Below are 22,455 nucleotides of genomic sequence, written 5' to 3'. Positions count from 1 at the left end.
GGAATATCTATGATAAAATCCATAGAAATGAAAGACCATGTTTGTTCTGGAATAAGTTATTGCTAAAGAAGTATATAAAATTAATAGCATGGAGTTTTGAATCTTGAACAAATATCACATTATTGTACAAAGTCTTTGACTACCTTCCACATTTGAGGCCACCAAAAATCTTTCAATATTAGCTCCAAAGTCTCATTGTATCCAAAATGTCCGGTTGTTGGAAAATCATGATAAGTTTAAAGAACACGTAATCATGTCCCGCTTTCTTGAATGTATAATCATCCTTGAAATAAAATAGGTTGTTCTTGAACTTGAAGTTGGAAGTATCATGAGACTTAGAAGAATTATTTTTGATATCATGGACAAAAAGATTAGAAAATATACTTGATTGAATTTGCTTAACAAAGGTTGAATCAACAATCAATATTGATTTTATTATTTGAAGGTAAAAATGCTCCGACTTCAAGAGAATCATTTTTTTTATTAAAAGATGCATCTCTTTCTTTTGGTGCAAGATAAGAATGTCTAGAAGGGTGTCTGACAAACTTTATTTTTTTCTACATTGATAAGTGATCTTGAAATCAAATCTCAATAAAGACATGTTCTAATGAGCTTGGCAATAATTCAAAATACATGCCAATATGAAGTACTTAAGGTTCTTTTGATCTATATACATAGTGATTAGACTTAAAGTACCTTCTAAATAATGATGCCATTCTTCAAATGAATCCACAATTGTAAAAAACTCTTTGTTATAGATCTCATAATTAATCTCAACTATTGAAATTCTATTAGAATGGAAAGCTACTAGATGGAATTTGTCATCTACTTCTTTTTGTAACTATATTACACATAAAGCAAAGTTTGATGTATCTATTTCCATAAAAAATACTTTAGAGAAGTCAACATCATATAAAATTAGTCTAAAAGTAAATTCTTTTTTTAAAGCATCAAACAATTCTTTGACTTTTTAATTCTACTTAAGTTTATCTTTATGAGTCAAATGTATAAGTGGAGTTGCAATTTGAAAAAAATTCTTCGTAAAGATTTTATAGTAATTAGAAAAGATCAAAAAATATTGTACATCTCTTATTATTTTTGAAATCTTTTAATCTATGATAGTCTAGACCTTCTTCAAATCCATCATTAGTTCTTTGTTGGAAATGATGTATCCTAAAAAGTCAACTTGAGTAGTGTGGAATACATATTTTTTTAATTTAGCATATAAACTTCCATTTCTAAGTTTTTGTAATATATGATGAACAGAACTTGATGCTCTTATATATTCTTAAAATATATTAAGATGATGTCTTAATAATAGATAATAAAATCATCAAGAAACTCACAAAAGACATCAATTATTAGATGTTGAAAAGCAACTAGTGCATTTGTGAGTCTAAAAGGCATGACATTATTTTCAAAATGGCCATAAGTGATTTGAAACGGAATTTTTTATTCATCTCTTTCTTTAATGCATACCAGATTATATGCTCTTCATAAATATATTTTTATATAGATCTTTATTTGATTGAATTGATCAAAAAGTTCTAAAAACCAAGATAGAAAATACCTATTTTTAATGGTCATATCATGGACATACTCATGTAAACCAATAATTACATATGTAAATAAGTAGAAGTAAGTGAAAGTACATAAAAGTAAGTTAATTCTATAGTATTTGATATAGAAGCTTTGTAGACATTGCTTTGACTTTATAGGTGTCCTTAATTGACTTTTTGGATTAGAAACGTGGTCAACAAGTTGGCCATGTGCCACACATGTTGTTAGCTTGAAGACCAAGCTAACAATATGGCCCACACGTAGAAAAACTTACCTTGTAAGATAAGGCATGCATCCTACAAAGTCAACACTTATTGGAGGTCCTATAGAACGTCGTCACGTAGCCCCTAGTTAGATAATATATATAGAGACAAGAGTGAAGCCTTCTTCACTCTTGTCAACTCTTTTCTTGCTTCCAGTCTAGTTTCAAGGGTCTCTAATTTTCTTCTCTTTTGACAATAGCCATTCCAGTTTCTCTTTCAATATACATACTTGTTTATTTATATTTTTTTACCTCTCTTTGAGTGAAGGCTCACTTGTCTGAATTGTTTTTTTTTCGAGTTTTTGTCCTTGACAGATTGATAAGAGTACACCTACAATATCAGAGCTTTGTCTAATCTTGATTAAGAGTGGATTATCCATTTTTTTTGATAAGATATAAGTATATTAGAAGTTGTGGATTACTCTCTTCTAAACTGATATTGTCCTTAGTATTTTCTTTGTTTTCAAGTCCTCTCTTCTATTTGTCTTGAACCATATTAGACATTTTCTCTTTTCTAAGTATTATCATGGCAGAATTTCTTGAAATGAAGAATGCAATGGTACAAATGTATGAGCAATTGAGGGAGTTAATGCTTACAATGTATCAACTCAATTTACTACCACAAGAAGCAATAAGATTGGCAGGAAGTGAAGATATAGAAATAGTTGGAACTGCTTCAATATTTGTACCAAATCATGTCCTTTCTCTTATGGTGGAATACCCTTCCAGTGTTAGAGAACCAAGAATTGCCCTACCGAAGAAGTTTGATCACACCAGATCTAAGTTTTGAGGATTTATCAATCAAGTACAACTTGTGATTGAACTTCAATCCCAAAGCTATCCAACTCCAAGATTGCAAGTTAGATTCATTGGTACGCTTCTTTCAGGTTCAGCACTATTGTAGTTTTTATCTTTTCTTGAATGATGAGATCTAATATTAGATAATCTAGAGGCTTTTTTGGCAGAGTTTTGATCCATGTATGGAGAACATGATACAATTCGTGTTGCAACCAATAAGATCCGTATTTTACGATAAAATAATCGATTAGTAATGTTGTATGCTTCACAGTTTCGACAACTTACAATTGATATCAAGTGAGATGATGTTGCACTTATTAGCCAATTTCTCTATAGATTACAATATGAGGTAAAAAAATTAATGCTCAACTTACCTGATCCTCAAACATTGAGTCACGCAATTGACTTTGTTGTGAAGTGCAACAATCGCCTTTTTGAATTTTGATCTGAGAACCATATAAGTGGACCTCAACGTTACTATGATTCAATGGCAATACCAACATCTCTTCAACACATATATTTGGAAGTAGAGGATATGCAAATTGATGTAGTACGTTTCAAACCTCTTATTGAGTAAAAAAAAGACTCGTCGTTGTCAAGAAGGATTATGTTTATATTATGGAGAACCAAAACACACTGCTCAACATTGTCCAAAGAAATGACGCAACTACAAAATGAGGAATATGACTATCAAAGAAGACAATATGTCCGAAAACAAGTTTGTCCAGCTACAATAGAGACCGTGCGGCTAGAACCTTGGACAAAATCTAGTAAAGGTCCTATTCTCTCCTCAGAGCCCTATCTTTGTTTTACATTAAATGTTATTTTAGGACCTAAACATTACAAAGCCTCGACCTCGTTAGATTCAGGAGCCTCAACATCTTACTTAGATGAAGAATTTACTAAAAGACATAGCATATATTTAGTAAAGAAAACTAAACCTGTTCATGTAGAAGTCATAGATGGTTGTCCATTGTCTTTTGGAGATATTATTCATGAAATCCTTTCTATAGAAGTAATAATCAATGGTCATAATAGCTTTGTAGTATTTAATATCATTAGATCTCATTCTAATCCAATCATTTTAGGTTTATCGTGGTTAAAAAAATACAACTCTCAAATAGATTTGATTTCTCGAACTCTTAATTTCTCTAAAAGTATAATTAATAGTGTAGTTAATCAAATAAAGAGTCATAAGTCTAGTTCAATTAAAGCCGTGTTTAAAGATACAAAAGCTTTCTTGCATGCTCCTATAAAAGAATCACCATATATTATTTATGCCACACCTGTTTTTAACGGTGTAAAGACTTCATGTGGCATTCTAAGCCAATATCAAGAATTTCAAGATGTATTTGAAAAAAAAATACAGATACACTCTCGAATCATCGTCCCTATGATTGCTCAATTGACCTTCAAGAAGGAGCACAACCGCCATTTGGACCAATCTACAATTTATCACAAAATGAGTTGACTAAACTCAAAGAGTATATTGAAGAAAATCTAGCCAAGAATTTCATACGCCATACTAAATCTTTGGCAAGAACTCCAATTCTATTTGTGAAGAAAAAAGATGGATCATTGCGAATGTAAGTTGATTATCGAGGACTCAACAAGATTACCATCAAGAACAGATATCCACTACCTTTAATATCTGGACTTCTTGATTAGCTGAATCAAGCTAAGATTTATACAAAAATAGATCTCCGGAGAGCATACAAACTAGTACGCAGTAAAGAAGGAGATAAATAGAAGACTATATTTTGAACTAGATATGGACATTTTGAATACAACGTCATACCTTTTGGACTTACAAATATACCAGTAGCTTTTCAACATCTAATAAATGATGTTTTTTGAGAGTTTTTAGACGATTTTGTAGTCTGTTATCTAGATGACATCTTGATCTGTTCTAAGAATCCAAAAGAACATGAACTTCATGTTCGTTGTGGGTTACAAAAATTAAAAGATGCTGGACTCTATGCCAAGATAGAAAAGTGTGTATTCAACACTACTCAAGTTGATTTCTTGGGTTACATCATTTCAAATGATAGACTTATGATGGATCCTAAGAAAGTTCAAACTATTATAGATTGGAAGATCCAAAAAATGGTAAGAGATGTTGAATGCTTTTTAGAATTTGCCAACTACTATCAGATCTTCATCAAAGACTTCTCTCGAGTTGCAGCTCCACTTACACGTTTGACTTATAAAGACAAACTCCAATGGAATCAAGAAGCGGAAGTTGCTTTTGAATCTTTAAAGACAACGTTTGTTTCTACACCAATCTTATATCGTGTTGATTTTTCTAAAGCATTCTTTATGGAAACAGATGCATCAGACTTTACTTTGGGTGCAGTTTTGTCACAAATGGGAACAGATGACAAACTTCATCTAATAGCCTTTCATTCAAAAAAATTCTCAATAGCAGAAATCAATTATGAGATCTATGACAAAGAACTTCTTGCAATTGTGGATTCTTTTCAAGAATGGCATCATTATCTAGAAGGCGCTTCTAGTCTAGCCATCATATATACGGATCACAAGAACCTCGAGTATTTCATGTTAGTACACGTATTGAATCATCATTAAGCTCGTTGGAGCATGTTTTTATCAAGATTCGAGTTCATCATCACTTATCGGCAAGAAAAATAACAAGGTTTGTCCGATGCCTTGTCTAGACATTCTTATCTTGTACCAAAAGAAGGAGATGTAGCTTTTGAGCAACAAAGAACAGTTCTCTTGAAGTCGTAGCAATTTCATCTTCGAGCAATAAAATCAACATTGACTATTGATTTAACTTTTCTCAAGCAAGTCCAGTTAAGTATGTCTTCAGATCCTCTTGTTCATGATATCAAAAATTATTCTTTTAAATCTCATGATTCCTCAAAATTCGAGTTCAAGAACAACCTACTCTATTTCAAAGGATGCCTATATGTTCCAAAAGATGAAGCACATTTACGTATTCTTCAAGCTCGTCACGACTTCCCAGCAGTAGGATATTTTGGATACAATAAGCCTTTAGAGCTGATATCTAGGGATTTTTCGTGGCTTCAAATGTGAAAGGCAGTCAAAGATTTTGTACAATCATGTGATGTTTGCTCAAGATCAAAACCTCCTCGTCATCAACCTTTTGGACTTCTTCAGCCATTACCCATTCCAAAACAACCATGGTCTTTTGTTTCTATAGACTTTATCATGGATCTTCCAATCTCAGGTTCTTATGACTCTATATTCGTGATAGTAGATCGTTTTACTAACATGGCACATTTTGTACTATGTATAAAATCTATTATAGGTGAAGAAACAGCTAAGCTCTTTCTTGACAATATCTATTGCTATCATCGATTATCCAAGGATATTATATCAGATAAGAGAACGCAATTTGTATCAAGATTTTAGCAAATTCTTTTCAAGATTCTAAAAGTAGATATAAAACTATCTTCAGTATTCCATCCTCAAACTGATAGACAAATGGAGCATGTTAATCAAGTTTTCGAGTAATATTTAAGATATACTATTAACTATCAACAAGATAATTGGACAACTCTTTTGCCATTGGCAAAGTTTGCTTACAATAACATGGTACATTCTTCTACAAAATAAATACCTTTCTTTGCTAATTATGGTTATTATCCATGACTTGATACTTTTGACTTTTCAAAAGTTGATAATCCTGCTGCGAAAGATTTGGCGATTCATTTGTCAGAGCTACATGCAACGATGAAGGCACAGTTAAAAGAAGCTCAAGAACAACAAAAGGTCAATGCGGATGTCTATCGAAAGGAACAACCACCATTCCACTTAGGTGATAAGGTATAGATACTTTGTCATAATATTAAGACCACTCGTCCTTGTGACAAGTTGAACTATTGAAAGCTTGGACCATTTTCTATTTCTGCACAAATCAATCCTATCACATATCGTTTTCATCTACCGGAGTCAATGAAAATCCATCTTGCATTCCACATGTCTCTTCTTGAACCATACAAGACAGTGGACATACCAAGAAGATGATAAGCTCCACCTCCTCTTATTGAAGTGGACAATAATGAAAAGTTTGAAATAAAAGAAATCTTAGATTCAAGGTGGCACCAAAATAAATTAGAATATCTTATCCATTGGCACGGATATGATATTAGTGAATATACATGGGAGCCACTAAAGAATCTTACAAATGCAGCAAAGGCCGTGGAGGCTTTTCATCGATGATATCCATCAAAATCAAGATGAAAACCTTCTTTATAAAAAAAACAACATCTAGGCAAGATAACATTCTACTTTCAATCCTTGTTTATAGCTTCTTTGTAGTTGTGACGCTCGGGAGATGGAGAATCAACAACCACCGGATTCGACTCAAGAGCCTTCATTTGCTAATCTACCAAACGAGACATTACAATTGTCACATCCTTCATGACAATGCAATCGAGATGAAGATCTATAAGAATGACGTATTCTTCCTCGAATAGATGGCGAGATATAACGCATTTGGTATCACGATTTGGGAAGGGACTCCCAATGTTTGGTGATTTTACTAGAAGTAGGAACAACTCCTGATAGTATTCCAAATGTTTTATTTAAAGGAAGTTATGAAGGCCTCAACAATGATCAAATAATTGGGTGGTCTTCTCGCCTTAGTATGGGACACTACCGATGGTTGAGAGGCACTATCAATCATCTTCGAAGAGAATAAAGATCAGAGTATGTGGCGAATATAATTCATTGCATCATAGATTTTCTCAACATATGATGACCGCTCCTTATGGAACTCATCCCTAGAAGGGGGGATAATGTCACGGACATACTCATGTAAATCAGTAATTACATATGTAAATAAGTAGAAGTAAGTAAAAGTACATAAAAGTAAGTTAATTCTATAGTATTTGATATGGAAGCTTCTTAGAAGCTTCATAGATCCTGTTTTCACTTTATAGGTATCTTTAATTGATTTTTTGGATTAGAAACGTGGTCAACAAGTTGACCATGTGCCACAGATGTTGTTAGCTTGAAGTCCAAGCTAACAATATGGCCCACACATAGAAAAACTTGTCTTGTAAGACAAGGCATGTATCCTACAAAGTCAACACTTATTGGAGGTCCTATAGAACGTCGCCACGTAGCCCCTAGTTAGATAGTATATATAGAGACAAGAGTGAAGCCTTCTTCACTCTTGTCAACTCTTTTCTTGCTTCCAGTCTAGTTTCAAGGGTCTCTAGTTTTCTTGTCTTTTGGCAATAGCCATTCCAGTTTCTCTTTCAATATACATACTTGTTTATTTATATTTTGTTACTTTTTTTTAAGTGAAGGTTCACTTGACTAAATTACTTTTTCATCGAGTTCTTGTCCTTGATAGGGGATCTTATTGAATCTTGAATTGTCTACACACATCCATAGAGACTCATTTTTTTTCTTCACAAATAAGATAAGACCTTGGTTGGAGATTTAGAATGATATATGAAATTCTTAGCCAAGTTCTCATCAATGTTGAAATAAGATTAGTCTATCTCAAGTATTTAAGACCTTTCTAATCCACAACAACCTAAAACCTCATCACAAGATAGGAAAAAATAGACCAAAACTAAACTAACCAAAACTAAACAAAATGGGATACAAAAGATAAATTGAGCAATCAAAATTAAGACAAAATAAAACAAAACAAAAGAATATAATAACCAATTGTATTAAGAAAAACGATCCAAAGCCATACCTAATCAAATGCTCCAAAAGTCCATAGCCAATCCTATTTATACTTTGTTCTACTATCCTAGATTTTTTAGAATGTTCCTAGGTAGTAGATCCCTCTTAAATAATTGCCTTAAACTCCTTCTAGAAGGTTCTATAATGGACTCCACCTAAATAACTACCTTTAGTTTTTTTTGAAATATTTCATAGTAGATTCTATCTAAATAATTACCTTAAATACTTTTTAGAATATTCTATGATAGATCCTATCTAGTCTATCAATCTAATCCTAGTTTTAAAAACTTCTAAGGTTTTAACTATCTATCTTTATATAAATATCTTATGTATACCTGTCAAGGATATGAATCTTGAAGAAAGAGAATCCTCAATACACTCTTCTATCATTGAAGAGAACTAGAAAGTCACCCAAAAGATGATGTAATATTAATTAGAATGGCTATTGCCATAAATAAGAAAACTGAAAAGTCTTAAAACAAGACTAAGAGTAGAAAGGAATTGAGAAGAGAGAAGAAGGCTTCACTCTTGTCTCCATATATACTATCCAACTAAGAGTTATATGGCGATGTCCTATAAGACCTCTAATATGTATTGACTTTGTTAGTCACATGTCTTATCTTATAAGGCAAGTTATCTATGTATGTGCCACGTAGTTGCCTTGTTCTACAAGCTACTATACGGAGATAACTTATTCCACAAGCTACCAATACATGGTTATCTTTTTGGCCAAGTTTCTAACCTAGAAACACATCTAAAGTCAAAATCACATCTTTGAAGCTTCTAAGAACCTTTTTTAGAAGACTTTACAAAATTATTTTATTTATACATATTTCTACTTAATTATATAAGTAACTATTGAGGTAAATGTTTATGTATGTGACAATACCTTGTTACAATTAATTCCTGTCTACTAATGTGAAATATCCTTATTTCACTTCTGATGGTATTTCCAAATTGTTTGTTGGCAATGGGTGAGATTTTGTGCAAGTTCCTACGTTGCATTGTAAATAGAATAACCTTTTCAAAAAACTTTATATTGAAGTTGTGGACGTCCACTACCATGGCAAAAGTAGCGATGCTCTAAAATATTTTCCACTTCATATTTTTGTTGGTCATCAACTACAACTGGTGGTGGTAGTAGTTGGTGTCGATTTGGAAAGCACTTTGGCTTAGTATGAAATTCCTTCAGTTCCAAAATATGAAAGATTGGATAGACTAAAATATGTGGCAAAAGCTCACGGCAGTATATGACATTAGAAATCATTGCAAAAATGTGGAAAGATCCAAGCCATCAAGATGTTAGTTTACAGATTTGGGTTGATGTAGTAAGTGGCAAATTGGCATTGGAAAGTAAGACCTGATCACCTTTCTAGAAGATCCTATGTTGTCAGTGGTTTTCCACATATGGCTTCTATTGATTTTGTGCAATAAGAAGCTGATATCATGCCTCTTGTAAGGCTATTATAAGATGTTATATAAATTCCTCCATTGTCAAAATTGTTGGTGTTGATAGGATGATGGAGAGTTATTAGCATAATTGAATATTGACAAATATTAAGAAAAAATGATAAATGATAAATACTTATTTGAATACTATTATTATAAGCAAATTGCAAGGATATAAAATATTCATCTCAATTATTATGATGAGCCACTACAAATCCCTATAGCATATCCTCAAACGTCCAATTTGTACGCTCTATTTGTCCATTTGTTTGGCAATGGAAGGCTGTGGACGTGTTATGTATCTAGTAGCTTCAATAAAGCTCACCCTAAATGTCGAGATATTAGGATATCATATCCCTCTTGAAGTATGCGTATTTAGAATATAGTATTATTGGATATATAATTTTTTTTTTAAAATAGAATAAACCATCACTAAAAATATAATCTTGATATTATATATTGTTCATCTTTAGCCGATTACTAACTATTTTGAAATAAGCATCTTGATGCGTAGCTTCCTTCTATTCTGCCTCTTTGATTAGATCTGAAATGATACTACTAATAGTAGTGATTTTCTCCTTGTCTCCCAATTTGTCCTTCAAGTTTGGTCTTTGGGATAAGTTATCTGGTATAGTATGTTGTTGTCCTTGTTTGTACTCAAGTTAAATATCAAAAAGCTGCAATTATTTTTTTCAATAATGATCTTGTGATTTCATATTTTTCAGATGCAAATCATGTAATAAAGGTTGATGGTTAGTTTGGATAATCACTAGCTTCTCCAATAGATAGTGTAGCGACACCTTTGTCATGTATATAATTACGAATTACTCTCAATTACATGTAGAATAATTACACTCTATCCTTTTGAGCTTACATGATTCATATGCTACAAATTGAAGGTCCCTATTGAAGTCTTATTGAAGGATTGCTCTAATATTAAAGTTGGAAGCATTAATGTCAATTGTACAAAGAAGGTTGAGATCATATGGTTGCAATATTGGAGTAGTAATAAGTACCTCTTTTAACTTATCAAAGGTGCTTTGTTGCTCTAATTTCTATTCAAATGAGGCACCTTTTTCCAATAGGTTTGTTAATGAGGCACCAATGTGAACAAATCCTCAAACAAAATGGTGATAATATTCAACAAGGCCTAAAAATGAGCAAACCTTAAAAGCATTTTTAGGAGTTGGCTAATCTTCTATTGCTTTCACCTTATCTTCTTCCTTCCATACGCACACCTTTAGACAAGACCACATGCTCCAAAAAGATAACTTTCAATTTCTAAAGTTCATATTTTGATGGCTTGTAATAGAAGCAACTATCTTATAGCCGGTGCAGTACTTCTTATAAGTGTTGCTTATGTTTTTCAAGATTTTATTATATACAAGGATATCATCAATGAAGACAACTACTTACTTCCTGAAAAGATCCTGAAACATTCTATTCATGTGATCCATGAAAGAAGTTGGAGCATTGGTAACGACAAAAGGTAAAATCATCCATTCAAAATGTCCATAGTGCATACAAAATACCATCTTTTTTACATCCTTTCTTGCAATAAGTGATTGCTAATAGCTGCTTCAAAGATCCAATTTACTAAAGATGGTTACACCTTGAAGTTGGTCAAGAAGATCATCCACACATAGAAATGGATATGCATTCTTAATAGTCTCTTTATAGAGGCCTTGATAGTCAATGCATAAGCAAAGTCTACCATCTTTCTTGGATTCAAAGAGTATAGGTGCCCCTATAGTGATGTATTTTCTTGAATGAGATCTTTTTCCAAGAGTTTGTCTAATGTCTTTTATAGCTCTTCAAGTTCTTTTAGTGCTAGGCAATAAATTGATTGACTTGTTGGTTTGGCTCTAGACAATAGTTCTATATGAAAGGAGACACCTTGATTAGGAGGTGTTTTTTAAGAGTAGCTCGTGGTAGCCTCAATATAGTATCCAATGTCACTACAATAATTGACCTTAGAGTAAATGTTGACTACTAATATTTTACCAAAAGTAAAGAGTATAACACTTGCTTTGATACCAATAAAAATAACCGGTCTATTTTAAGAATTCAAGACCCTTCTAATCCACAGCAATATAAAATCTCATCACAAGATAGGACAAATTGGATGATAACAAAATTGAACAGAAGAAAACAGAATGGAACATAGAAGACAAATTAAGTAACCAAAATTAAAAAAATAAAACAAAACAAAAAGATACAACATCTAATTGTATTAAGAGAAAGGGTCTAAAGCCATATGTAACCAAATGCCTCAAAAAGCCTTGGTCAATCCTATTTATATTTTATTCTATCATCCTAGACTTTCTAAAATGTTCTTAGGTGATAGATTCCACTTAGATAACTACCTTAAACTCCTTCTAGAAGGTTCTATGGTAGGCCTCACCTAGATAATTGCCTTAAATCTTTTCTAAAAAGCTCTATAGTAGATTCTATACACATAACCACCATAAGCTTTTTTTACAAGATTTCATGGTAGGTCCTTATCTAAATAACTACCCTAAATTCTTTTTAGAATGTTTCACAATGGGTTCTATCTGATCCACTAACCTAACCTCAATTCTAAAAACTTCCATGATTCTAACTATCTATCCTTATACAAATATCTAATCTATATCCTATTACAAATGTATTCTTTGAATGTAACCAACTCATTTTGTAATAGTCTATAAATTGATCCAAATGGTAATTGAGTTCCGTTCTGAAGATCAATGGAACAATCACAAGGACAATGTTTTGGAAGAATATTTCCATTCTTCTTTTCAAAAACATCCTAGAAATCTTAATATTGGCTAGGAATACTACTTAACATCTTTCCACCATCAGAGATAGGTGTGGCATATATATATAAAAAAAAAAAAAATCTTTTTTTGTGACACACATGAAAGCTCTTGCATCTACTAATAAGGATTTGAATGTACTAGACTTATAAATTTTTATTTGATTAATGAGATTTTGGATTAAACTATCAAAAAAATTAAAATTACAAGAAATTTAATCTATTTGAGGATTATACTTTTTTAACCAAGATAATCCTAAAATAATCGAATTGGACAAAGATCTTATTATATTAAATATTACTATGCTATTATGATCTTTAATTGCTACATCTAAAGAAAGAATCTCATGTGTAATATTTCTAGAAGATAACAAATGATTGTCTATGACTTCTACATGTATGTATTTAATTTTCTTAATTAACAATATTTTTTATTTTTTGATAAAATCTTTGTCTATAAAATAGACTAAAGCTCCTAAATCTAACAAAGTTAAGATTTTGTGATTTTTTGGTCCTAAAATAAACTTCTATTATAAAGTAATGTGAGGGATTTAAGAAGAAAATAAGATCTTTATTAAAAATTATGCAAGATTCTAGCCATAGGGTCCCTATAGTAGTTGGAAAAACTCATTTTTTGATACATCGTCTTTTTTAGTAACCATGCTTCTCATTTTGTAGTTGTGTTGTTTTTTGGATAATATTGAGTAGTATGTTTAGATTCTCTATAATATAAGCATAAGCTCTCTTAACATTGTTAAGACTTTTCCTGCTCCATGAAGAATTTAAAGCTCATCCTTTTAATTTACATTGGTTCTTGTCTTGATGAATAAGTTTTTGAAAATTTACAAATTTTTGTCATTATCTAACTAATTCTTCATCAAACAAGTCTTTATTCTAAATGTCTTTCAAGTAATTGATTATTATATGCAATGGCTTAAGCAATAAATTATTTTAAAGATTCTCCCTTCGATATTGTCAATAACAAATCTTTGACATTATTCTTCAATCGATATTGAAATTGATTGATAAGGACTTTGTCAATCTAGTCCATGTTATAAGCTAGGTTTTGGAATTTAGCAACATGTATAGTGGTTGACCATTATCTTTGCCATAAAGATAAGAGCTTGGTCTTTGCTACTCATTCTCGATCACTTTCTCCAAATATGGCCATAAACACTTCTAAGAATGAATTCAAATCATGAAAGAGTTAAAAATCCTTTTCTATTAAAAGTGAAAATAAAAAAAAAGAACTCCTCTTGATAGAAGTGCACTTATGAATCTGACTTGAGTAAATCCATCAGGATATTGGAAGGAATGTAATTTTAAATAGAATTTGATTTGTTGTAGAAATCTTCAAAATTTTGATCTTATTCTATCAAACTTCTCAAGCATACTAATCCTTGTCTCTACCATACTTATCGAAAGAAAACTCCCTAGATTTGGTTGTGAGATTAATCTATTTACTTTCTTCAAGTAAACAACTTCTTAATACAAACTCTGAACTTTTTTTCTAGGCACAGGAATAGTATCTCTATGATTCATGTTGGAAATACATGAAATTTCTACTCTTAGAATATTGACAAGCTCATGAAGATTTGCAATAGTTACAAATCTACTCTTACTTCTTTTGAGAGTAGCATCCATAATTTTTCTTCCATAGATAATTCAAAAAAATTCAAAAAATTAAATTAAAAGAAGATAATTTATAACCTCTAATATCAAATAAAAATTTCCATAAAGAGGGATAATCTACTTTCTTTAAGAAAAAAATTGTGTTAAAAAAATAAGATTTTTTATTTAAAAGTGAAGAATTTGTGACCTTCAAAATATAATAATAGAAGTAAAATAATCTACTCACTTTTAAAATAAGATAGAAACAATAAATTAGTAATTTTGTCAAACTATCAAGGATACAAATCTTGAAGAAAGAAATCTTCAATACATTCTTGTATCACTAAAAAGAACTAGAAAGTCACTCAAAGATGATATAGTATTGAATTAAAATGGCTATTGCTAAAAATAAGAAGACTAAAAAATCTTGAAATAAGACTAAAAACTAAAAAAGCATTGATAAGAGTGAAGAAGGCTTCACTCTTGCTTCTATATATACTCTTAACTAAGAGCTATGTGGCAATACCATGTACGACTTCCAAAACATGTTAAATTTGCAAGATACATATCTGAACTTGTAAAGTAAGTTTTTTAAATGTATGCCACAAAGTTAGCTTTTTTAAAAAACTATCAACATGTGGTTAAGTAGTTGATCAAGTTTCTTACCTAATAATCAACTACAAACATATGTAAAGTCAAAGTAATATCTATGAAGCTTCTAGGAAGCTTTTCTAGAAGGTATTATGAAATTAACCTATTTTTATTTATTTTTATCTACTTCTACTTAATCATATAGGTATTTATTAAAATATATATGTATATCCATGAAACATGTGTTATTAAGAAACTTATCTTTATAAAAAAAATTATCAAGCAACATACATAACTATTTGCAAAAATTAGAGCTTATTATATAAAAGACTTGAAGGAAGGAACTTTGCAAATATCATTTCTAAAATCATTGTGATTATTAATTTTTCTATCAAAATAGTATAAAATATAAGCTAGATCTTTTGAAATCAAAAATCAAAGCATTATAATATGGACTATTAGTCAATGAAGCATACTACTTTATTGATTAACTACTTTGTATAAATACACAATTGATATCAATTATAATAGAAATTAAGTTTTTGCTAACATTGATAATTTGAAAGATACATTGATTTACAACAACTGCAAGAGAGAGTCTAAAATAGATACCAAAAGAAGTAAATAACATATAATAAAAAAAAAAAAAAAAAAAACTAGATCATAGAACCATATCTTATCAATAGTAGTAGCAACTCATAGATGGCTCTTAGATTATCTCAAGGAATATACATATAAAGTAAGTATTTTACACTTGAAAGATTCAAGCTTGCAATGCTAATAACTCAAAGAGAAGAACTCTACAAGTATCAGCTTTAAAACAATTTGATTACCAATCTATCCACCAAAACCAATTTTAAGCCACAAAACAATAGAATAAGTCTCAATGAAGATAAATCTCATAAAAATTGATAATATTCATATGTATCAATAAAATAGATAAAAATAAAATAAAAAAATATATATATATTACCACCACCACCACCATTACTATACTACCACTACTAAATTTAAAATTTAAAATAAAATAATACATGCACCAAAAATTCACAACCTCTACTTTACATCCATAATCAACCTCTTCTTTATTGAACCACCAATACATTGTAACCACCCAACCTTCAATTGACAACATTTATTGTTTGATCTACACCAATTGCTTTAAATCCTATACTTCTTTCTTTTTTACAAATCATCTTTGGCTCTTCAATTCCTATAACTTTATTATATTTCCAAATACAATGCAAAGTTGGCTTTAGATCTTGCAAGAAAGAAAAATTGATGGATTCCAATTCAAAATAGACAGGAATGGTGGATGCAAAAAGTGGCAAGCACAATACCTTGCATTTGGGCCTTGATCAATCTAGCAAGTGAAAAAAATTGTTATTGGGTCCTAACAACTTGGTTCTTGGAGATACTTAGAGTTCCAACTACTTTGCATTCTCTAAGTTCTCCAACTTCCTAAAGTTTCTTTCTCAAAAGCTATCAAATGGCTTTTTTGTTTCTTTATTTTATATGCAAACTATCTTATATAATAGATGAATCCAAAATATAGATTTTTTTCAATGTATTTATAATTTGAAATAAATAAATGATATGATTTTATATGTATGAATATATATATATATATATATATTCAAAGAATGATATTCAAAAATTATTATATCCAAATTGATTTCTTATCTATTTGAGTATTGGATTTTGCTATAAAAGGTTCACTATGTAGGACCAAAGAAGGCACTTACAAAGTAGAGAAAAATAAACAAAGGAAATAATCACACAATAAAAAAGATAAAACACAAAGAAAATGGTATGATTTATCTACTGCAGTTTGCAAGAGGTCAAAAGACATTGACTGGAGTTGAAGTTGAAGTAAAGTCCATGAAATTAGGTCATTACAAGAGCAGGCTTAGTTCCAAAGGCCCAATTATACGTGACGTCCTACAAAAAATATACACGAATACACATACGAATACACACAGAGAATACGCAGGGAATAAGGGGTGATGAAATGGACACCACCAAGGGAAGCAAGCACCAGAAAATTCACTAGTAAGCCACGAGTAGAGAGAGACTTTTCCCAGAGGTCGTGGAATGACGACATGTGTACAAGACGGGACGGGGGGAGTGGGGTGGGAGTGGGTGCGAGGGCCAGCAGCGCGGGTGGGAGGGGTGGGCCCCACCCTTCCGTCATGTGGCCCTCAAGATACTCCACTCCTGCGACATAAAGCAGCGGACCCGGCGCACGCCCGAGGGAACCGGGATCTCGGTTCCCTGGCGCGTTCCCGGCTCCGTTCCCGGGCATAAAGGCCAAGCCTCCGACGACTGGGCCATGTTCCCCGTTTCGGGCCAGAGAAGCAAGACTCCTCCTCGTCGCAGGGGAAAGGGGGAAGCATAAGCAAAGGAAGTGAGAGAGAGATTGTGTGTGTGTGTGTGTGTGAGAGTGTCTGTGTTGTGATTGTGTTCAGGTTGTGGCAACGGACTTCTTCTCGCTTAAGATAAGTTTAGATTGATTGCGATAACGCTACTTGTTTTTCGCAGCGGGGCAATATTTTTACGCTCACATTCACATGAAGGGCCGCCTTGCAGATAAGGTAAACCGTACTAGAACAGGAATTTTTTCCCCCCCTTCCCTTCGGTACTAGGGATTCTTCCTTTATGGCCCGTTTCTTCGCATTCGATCTTTCGGTGCTTGCATCGCTGGCAATGCGTTGCTTGAAGACTCCCTTGTGTGTGTGTTTGTGCCTGTGTGTGCGGAGTTAATTGTGGCGGTGTTTCTCGCTTTTGTTGTGGGACGGCACTGAGGTTTCCTGGTTTTTTTTTTTTTTTTTTTTTTTTTTTTTTTTTTTGTTTTTGGATGCTGTATTTTTTCTGTTGTTGTTGTTGTTGTTGTTGTCACATCTTGGTGTATTCGAGTGTGTGAAATGTTTCTGCCGCAGTAGTGTGGTTTGTGCTTACGTGTGTATGTTGAGAGTGGAATTGGAGGCTAAGGATTAATATGAGGGTAAAATGGCGGTGATATTCCTCGGGGTTGCCGGTAGTGTGCTAGCTGTATTTCGGTTTCTGCGAGGTGTGGATGTGCTTAAGGACAGAAATTTGAGCTTCCTTTTAGGGTCAGAGAATGACTCTTACCCTTGTTTCGGGGCTTGTAGTATCAAGCTGCTAATCTGCGGGCTTGCTACTTTAAAGTTGACTTCTGAACTCGAAAGGAGCATATTGTCTTAGTTAGGGTTTCTGATGGTTTCGGAGATCTATTTGGGAAGAGATTAGTCATAAGCTGAACTTTTTGAGCATTTCCGGTTCTAATCCAAAAGTTTATGAATCGTCGTCTTCAATTTTCGACTTTTTGTGCGTTTCGGATGAACTTTGATCAGTGTGTGCTCCGACGCACTAGAACCCGCATTAACTTCGCGTTCTCGAAGTTTTTCCTAGTTTGATTGTTTTTCATAGCAAAACAGTGGCGAATCTTCTTGCTCGTAGAACTCTTGTGTTCGATTTGGTATTTGTATGTTGCAACTTTGAATGCCAAAGCTCTTAACCGTTTTTTGAATACGTCCTTAGAGTCCTAGTTCTCAACTTGCTGTTCTTTCAGGTTAGATCCTTCGATTGTTTCTAGTTTTTTGAGCGAATCCTTTAAATGTCCTCTTCACTTTGTGTTCTTGTAGGACTGTTCTTCCGAGGAGCTGCTAACATCCCACGGCTTTTTGGCGGGAATTTTTTTGTGTAGCACCAATTCATTACTCTCTTCGTGGCTGAGAAACGCAATTCTGGGCTTGCAGACAGTTAACTTGAACCTTCAGCACGTTTAAGGTGCTAACGTTCTAAGGGAAGATCTGCAAGGCTTTTCGCTATGGGGTATAATGGAAGAGAGTTTCGTGAGCCTCATAAAATGGAATCGACAAGCAATGGGTTAGGACCGTCTGGTGGCGAAGGTATCGCTGCCAGTATGTCAAGCCTATCTATTGCTGTGGGAGATCAGAGTACATCTGGGATCAATGATGCGCCTGGATATTCTAGCAATCAGAGTCTCACTTTGTCATCCTCACAAAGCCAGTCCAATCCACCACAGTCGACATCTACTTCTTCTCTTACCCCAGCACGGACGAATCTCAATCCCCATGCTGCAGAGTTTGTACCCAAGGCATACAACGCTACCTCACCTGGAAGCACGGGACAAGCGTGGGACGCACAGAAATCTTCTACTTTAGCAGTTAGTGGGGAGAGAGAGACTGTAGGTTCAAGACTGGATAGAACAAATTCAACCAATTCAAATGCTTCAGACGATGAGTATAGGAGATTATGTCGTGCACAGCTTCCAGACGATCTCATGCCTGATTTTGATTTTGGGGATTACGTGGAGAGTACAGACTATGAAGAGCCTGTTTCTCTCGAGGTCCCTGGTCGGAGTGTCCTTCCCACTAGCTGGGCTGGTGGTGTTGGGAGTGTAGCTCAAGGAGAGCATTTTACTTTCGATAGTAGAGTTAATCAGAATTTGGCCAGAGTGCCTACCTACAGCTCCAGCTCTTCTGGAGCAGGCACCGCTCGTTACAATGGTGCGGAGGGCTCAACCTCTTCCATGGGACCTGGCTTTGTGAGGCCATACATGCCAGAGCTACGGTCTCCGGTTCAGCAGGTGAGTCGTGATAGGCAGCCTGCTTGGACTGATAACAACGAAACCGTAAGCGCATTCACTGAGTGGGGTGGTTCAGATCTTACGTTTCCAGAAGACTTAACTCAGGTTATCGATCCAGTTACTGTTCTTGCTACCGAGTTTCCTGGGTTTGCCTCTGATAGTCTTGCCGAGATTTACTATGCCAATGGGGGGGATTTAGCTCTTACAGTGGACATGCTTACGGAGCTTGAGGTACGGAACATACTTATTTACTCTGATGAGCTTGATCTGTTTCTAAATGACAAGGATAGCGGATATCGTGGTGGGTCTGAGAAAAATTATGGTATGCCTGTTTTATTCTGGTTCTTACTCGTGTGTTGTGTCCTGCTGATATGGCCTCGGCAAACTTTGTGCTTGGAATTTTCTTACAGTTTATGCCTTGACTTCACTGATCTGTGTTAAACTCATGCATTCTGCAGTTGCAAAACGAAGGTGCCTCGACAAAGCAATTCCAGCCTTCACCTACACCTGCACCTACACCTCCTTCACCACGAGATTTTCCAGCTTTAGCAGGACATGAGAAGATTTCTGGAAGAGCATCTCTGGGAGAGTCTAGGTCTGTCCCCGATTTTGCTGCAGCTGTGAGAAAGCAAGCAGCGCAACAAGCTGTTCAGTTACAGTTTGAGAGGAATGGCGGAGTGGATCTATCCATGGGTGCTCAACGGGGTCTATCTCAAGGTCCAGGAGTTGGTAGATATTCGAGGGAACCAAGAGTTTCTCACAATGAAAGATTGGAGGCTTTTCACATGCATGGGCATGAAGTACACTCTCCCGTAGCTTGGCTGGAGACAGGAGACTCTGTTGGTGAGTTTTCTTAGAAATCTTATTTTCTAATAATTCTTAAGAGTTTGTTATCCTTGTACTTCACGTGTTAAGTGTTTTAAAAGTTCTATTACTAATCCCTTGAGTGTGTTGCAGCGAATATGTACTCAGACATGAGGGAAGAAGCTCGGGATCACGCACGTGTTCGAAATGCTTATTTTGATCAGGTGTGTACTTTGTACCTTAAAGAGGGATTAATGAGGGTTTGTAGGAGAAATCTGGTGTTCGATTACTACCTTGTAAGTTAGTGCAGTCAGGTTCCATCGTTTGAGACGTACAGACCAGCTCAACCATCGTTTGATACTTCAATTTGAGGTTGTTAGTTGCGTTTTTCAGAATGTTGCTGAGATATTTGTATCGTGTTGAATTTTGCCGCTCAGAAGGTTATTTCGCGATTACGCATGTCATTGCATATGCAAACTTCCATAGTTGTTAAATAGACAAGTCCTTCTGCATCCTCACTTTTGCAGCTAATTATGGACAAATATCTTCTAATTTACATTGCTTGTCCTTCATATCATGCGTAGTGGTAGATTCTACGAACCAGTTGTGTGCAGCACTGGTTTTCTATCCTTTTCATTCTTCTCTTGTAAGCATCACAAGTTATCAAGTCCACTAAAACCCATTCGCAACTCTCGTGTAGTCAGAGTTTTTCGTCGTCTTCGGTAACGTCTTGGGAATCGGTGCCCTAAGGTTGTGGAATATGATTGTTTCAAACAGGCAAGGCAGGCTTATCTCACAGGAAACAAAGCTTTGGCGAAGGATTTGGGTGCTAAAGGACAGTGGCACAATGAGCAAATGAAAGCTGCCCACAGTAAAGCTGGGGAGGCTATCTTCTGGCAAAGGTTCTGGATATTGCCTTGATGCTTTTTGGATTGTGTGTTCTTCTTCTCGTTATTTTAGCACATCATGAAGCATTGAAAGGGAAACTATTTCACACCTAATCATTTTGCATTTTATGCGCTCTTTTTAGAGGAGGGTGCGTCTCCTGTGGTCAAGGCTCATAATTATGGTATTGGCTTGTGGGCACAGGAATTCAAATACTTATGCCAACTCCCCAGGGCAACGTCTGATTGACTTACACGGCCTGCATGTGAGTGAAGCAATTCCATTCCTGAAACGTGAGATTGCGCAGTTGAGGTATAACACAAGAAATACCAGGCAACGAGAAACTGTATTCATCTGTGTGGGTACTGGGCACCACACAAAGGGCTCGCGAACACCATCTCGGTTACCAGCAGCTGTGCAAAAATATTTGCTCGAGGAGGAGCATCTACAATTCACAGAGCCCCAAGCTGGCATGCTTCGCATTATCTTAAGATGACGGGGTTGTCTTTCTCTTACAGTGTATTCCAGTACTTGGCTGGACAAGCAAGCCCTTGGGCCATGTTATGTGGCCATGCATGCTCGGCAAGTACATTTAACAATTGCTTCAGTTTGTAGATGAATCTTTAGGGTTTTCCCTTGGGCTGTTAAGTGATCCTTTCTCACCAGCCACTGGGTTTAGTAGAGCAGCGCTGACATAGAGGGTTTACTCGAGACGCAAACAGTGCTAGGTCACTGCCAGTATGATATTTCCATGTTGTGCAGCTTAATATAGGCAGGCACTCTTTTGTAGGTGTAATGTTTGTCAACCTCGTCTCTACAATCATGAGGTTATAGCGAAACACAGTGGAACGTTGCCTGGGGCATGAAATAGGTCTCTTAGGAGGGTTTTTAAAAAACATGTGAGCAATGAGAGTGTCTTATAGTACGGTGCCTATTTTTCCAACCAGAGTTGTCAGTTGCAGAAGAAGATTCTGTGGCTTTGGCATGGATGTTTCTCTACTGCAAGCGCCGAGTCTCGAGGTTCTTTAGGATTAAATACGGCATAACGCTTTCAGAATTTTTCATACGTGGACAGAACAATTGGTAATCCAAAGGAAGCTAAACTAAGGCAGGATGCGTAGAGCATGAATAATGAAAGAGTATTTGCTCGAACACGTATAATGCATAAGATATCAAAGAGCCATATAAACTAAACTAAAATTACACGATCATGGATTCAGTAACTTACTGATACGTAACCTGTATTTATAACTAGAATTAACTTGAATAAATTAAGTGACTATCAACGTTCCTGCAACACACATGACCATCCTATGCATATACTGCATTACTCCTAATTCGTGGTGTTAGTGAGTGCAGTTGTAGAGTTGC

General features: G+C 34.4%; 1 protein-coding gene across 4 annotated transcripts; it reads left to right on the top strand.

The window, feature by feature from the left end:
• Positions 1–17,034: 17,034 nt before the first annotated feature.
• On the top strand, positions 17,035–22,083 carry LOC112281444 (polyadenylate-binding protein-interacting protein 7). 4 transcript variants are annotated; one of them, XM_090250019.1, is made up of 6 exons: positions 17,035–17,356; positions 18,428–19,626; positions 19,854–20,238; positions 20,353–20,423; positions 20,977–21,101; positions 21,289–22,083. In XM_090250019.1, the coding sequence occupies exons 2-6, from the start codon at positions 18,613–18,615 to the stop codon at positions 21,578–21,580; spliced, it is 1,887 nt and encodes a 628-aa protein (XP_090106145.1). In that variant the 5' UTR covers positions 17,035–17,356; positions 18,428–18,612; the 3' UTR covers positions 21,581–22,083. The 4 variants fall into 4 exon arrangements, with proteins under 4 accessions (XP_090106145.1, XP_024373731.1, XP_024373730.1 ...); XM_024517963.3 differs by having other exon boundaries at positions 17,107–17,356; positions 18,542–19,626; XM_024517962.3 differs by having other exon boundaries at positions 17,133–17,356; positions 18,490–19,626.
• Positions 22,084–22,455: the final 372 nt, after the last annotated feature.

The sequence above is a fragment of the Physcomitrium patens genome, chromosome 4, assembly GCF_059467195.1.
Source record: "Physcomitrium patens ecotype Gransden chromosome 4, ASM5946719v1, whole genome shotgun sequence".
NCBI classification, from domain to species: Eukaryota; Viridiplantae; Streptophyta; class Bryopsida; order Funariales; family Funariaceae; genus Physcomitrium; species Physcomitrium patens.
This window is presented reverse-complemented; position numbering and strand designations above follow the sequence as displayed.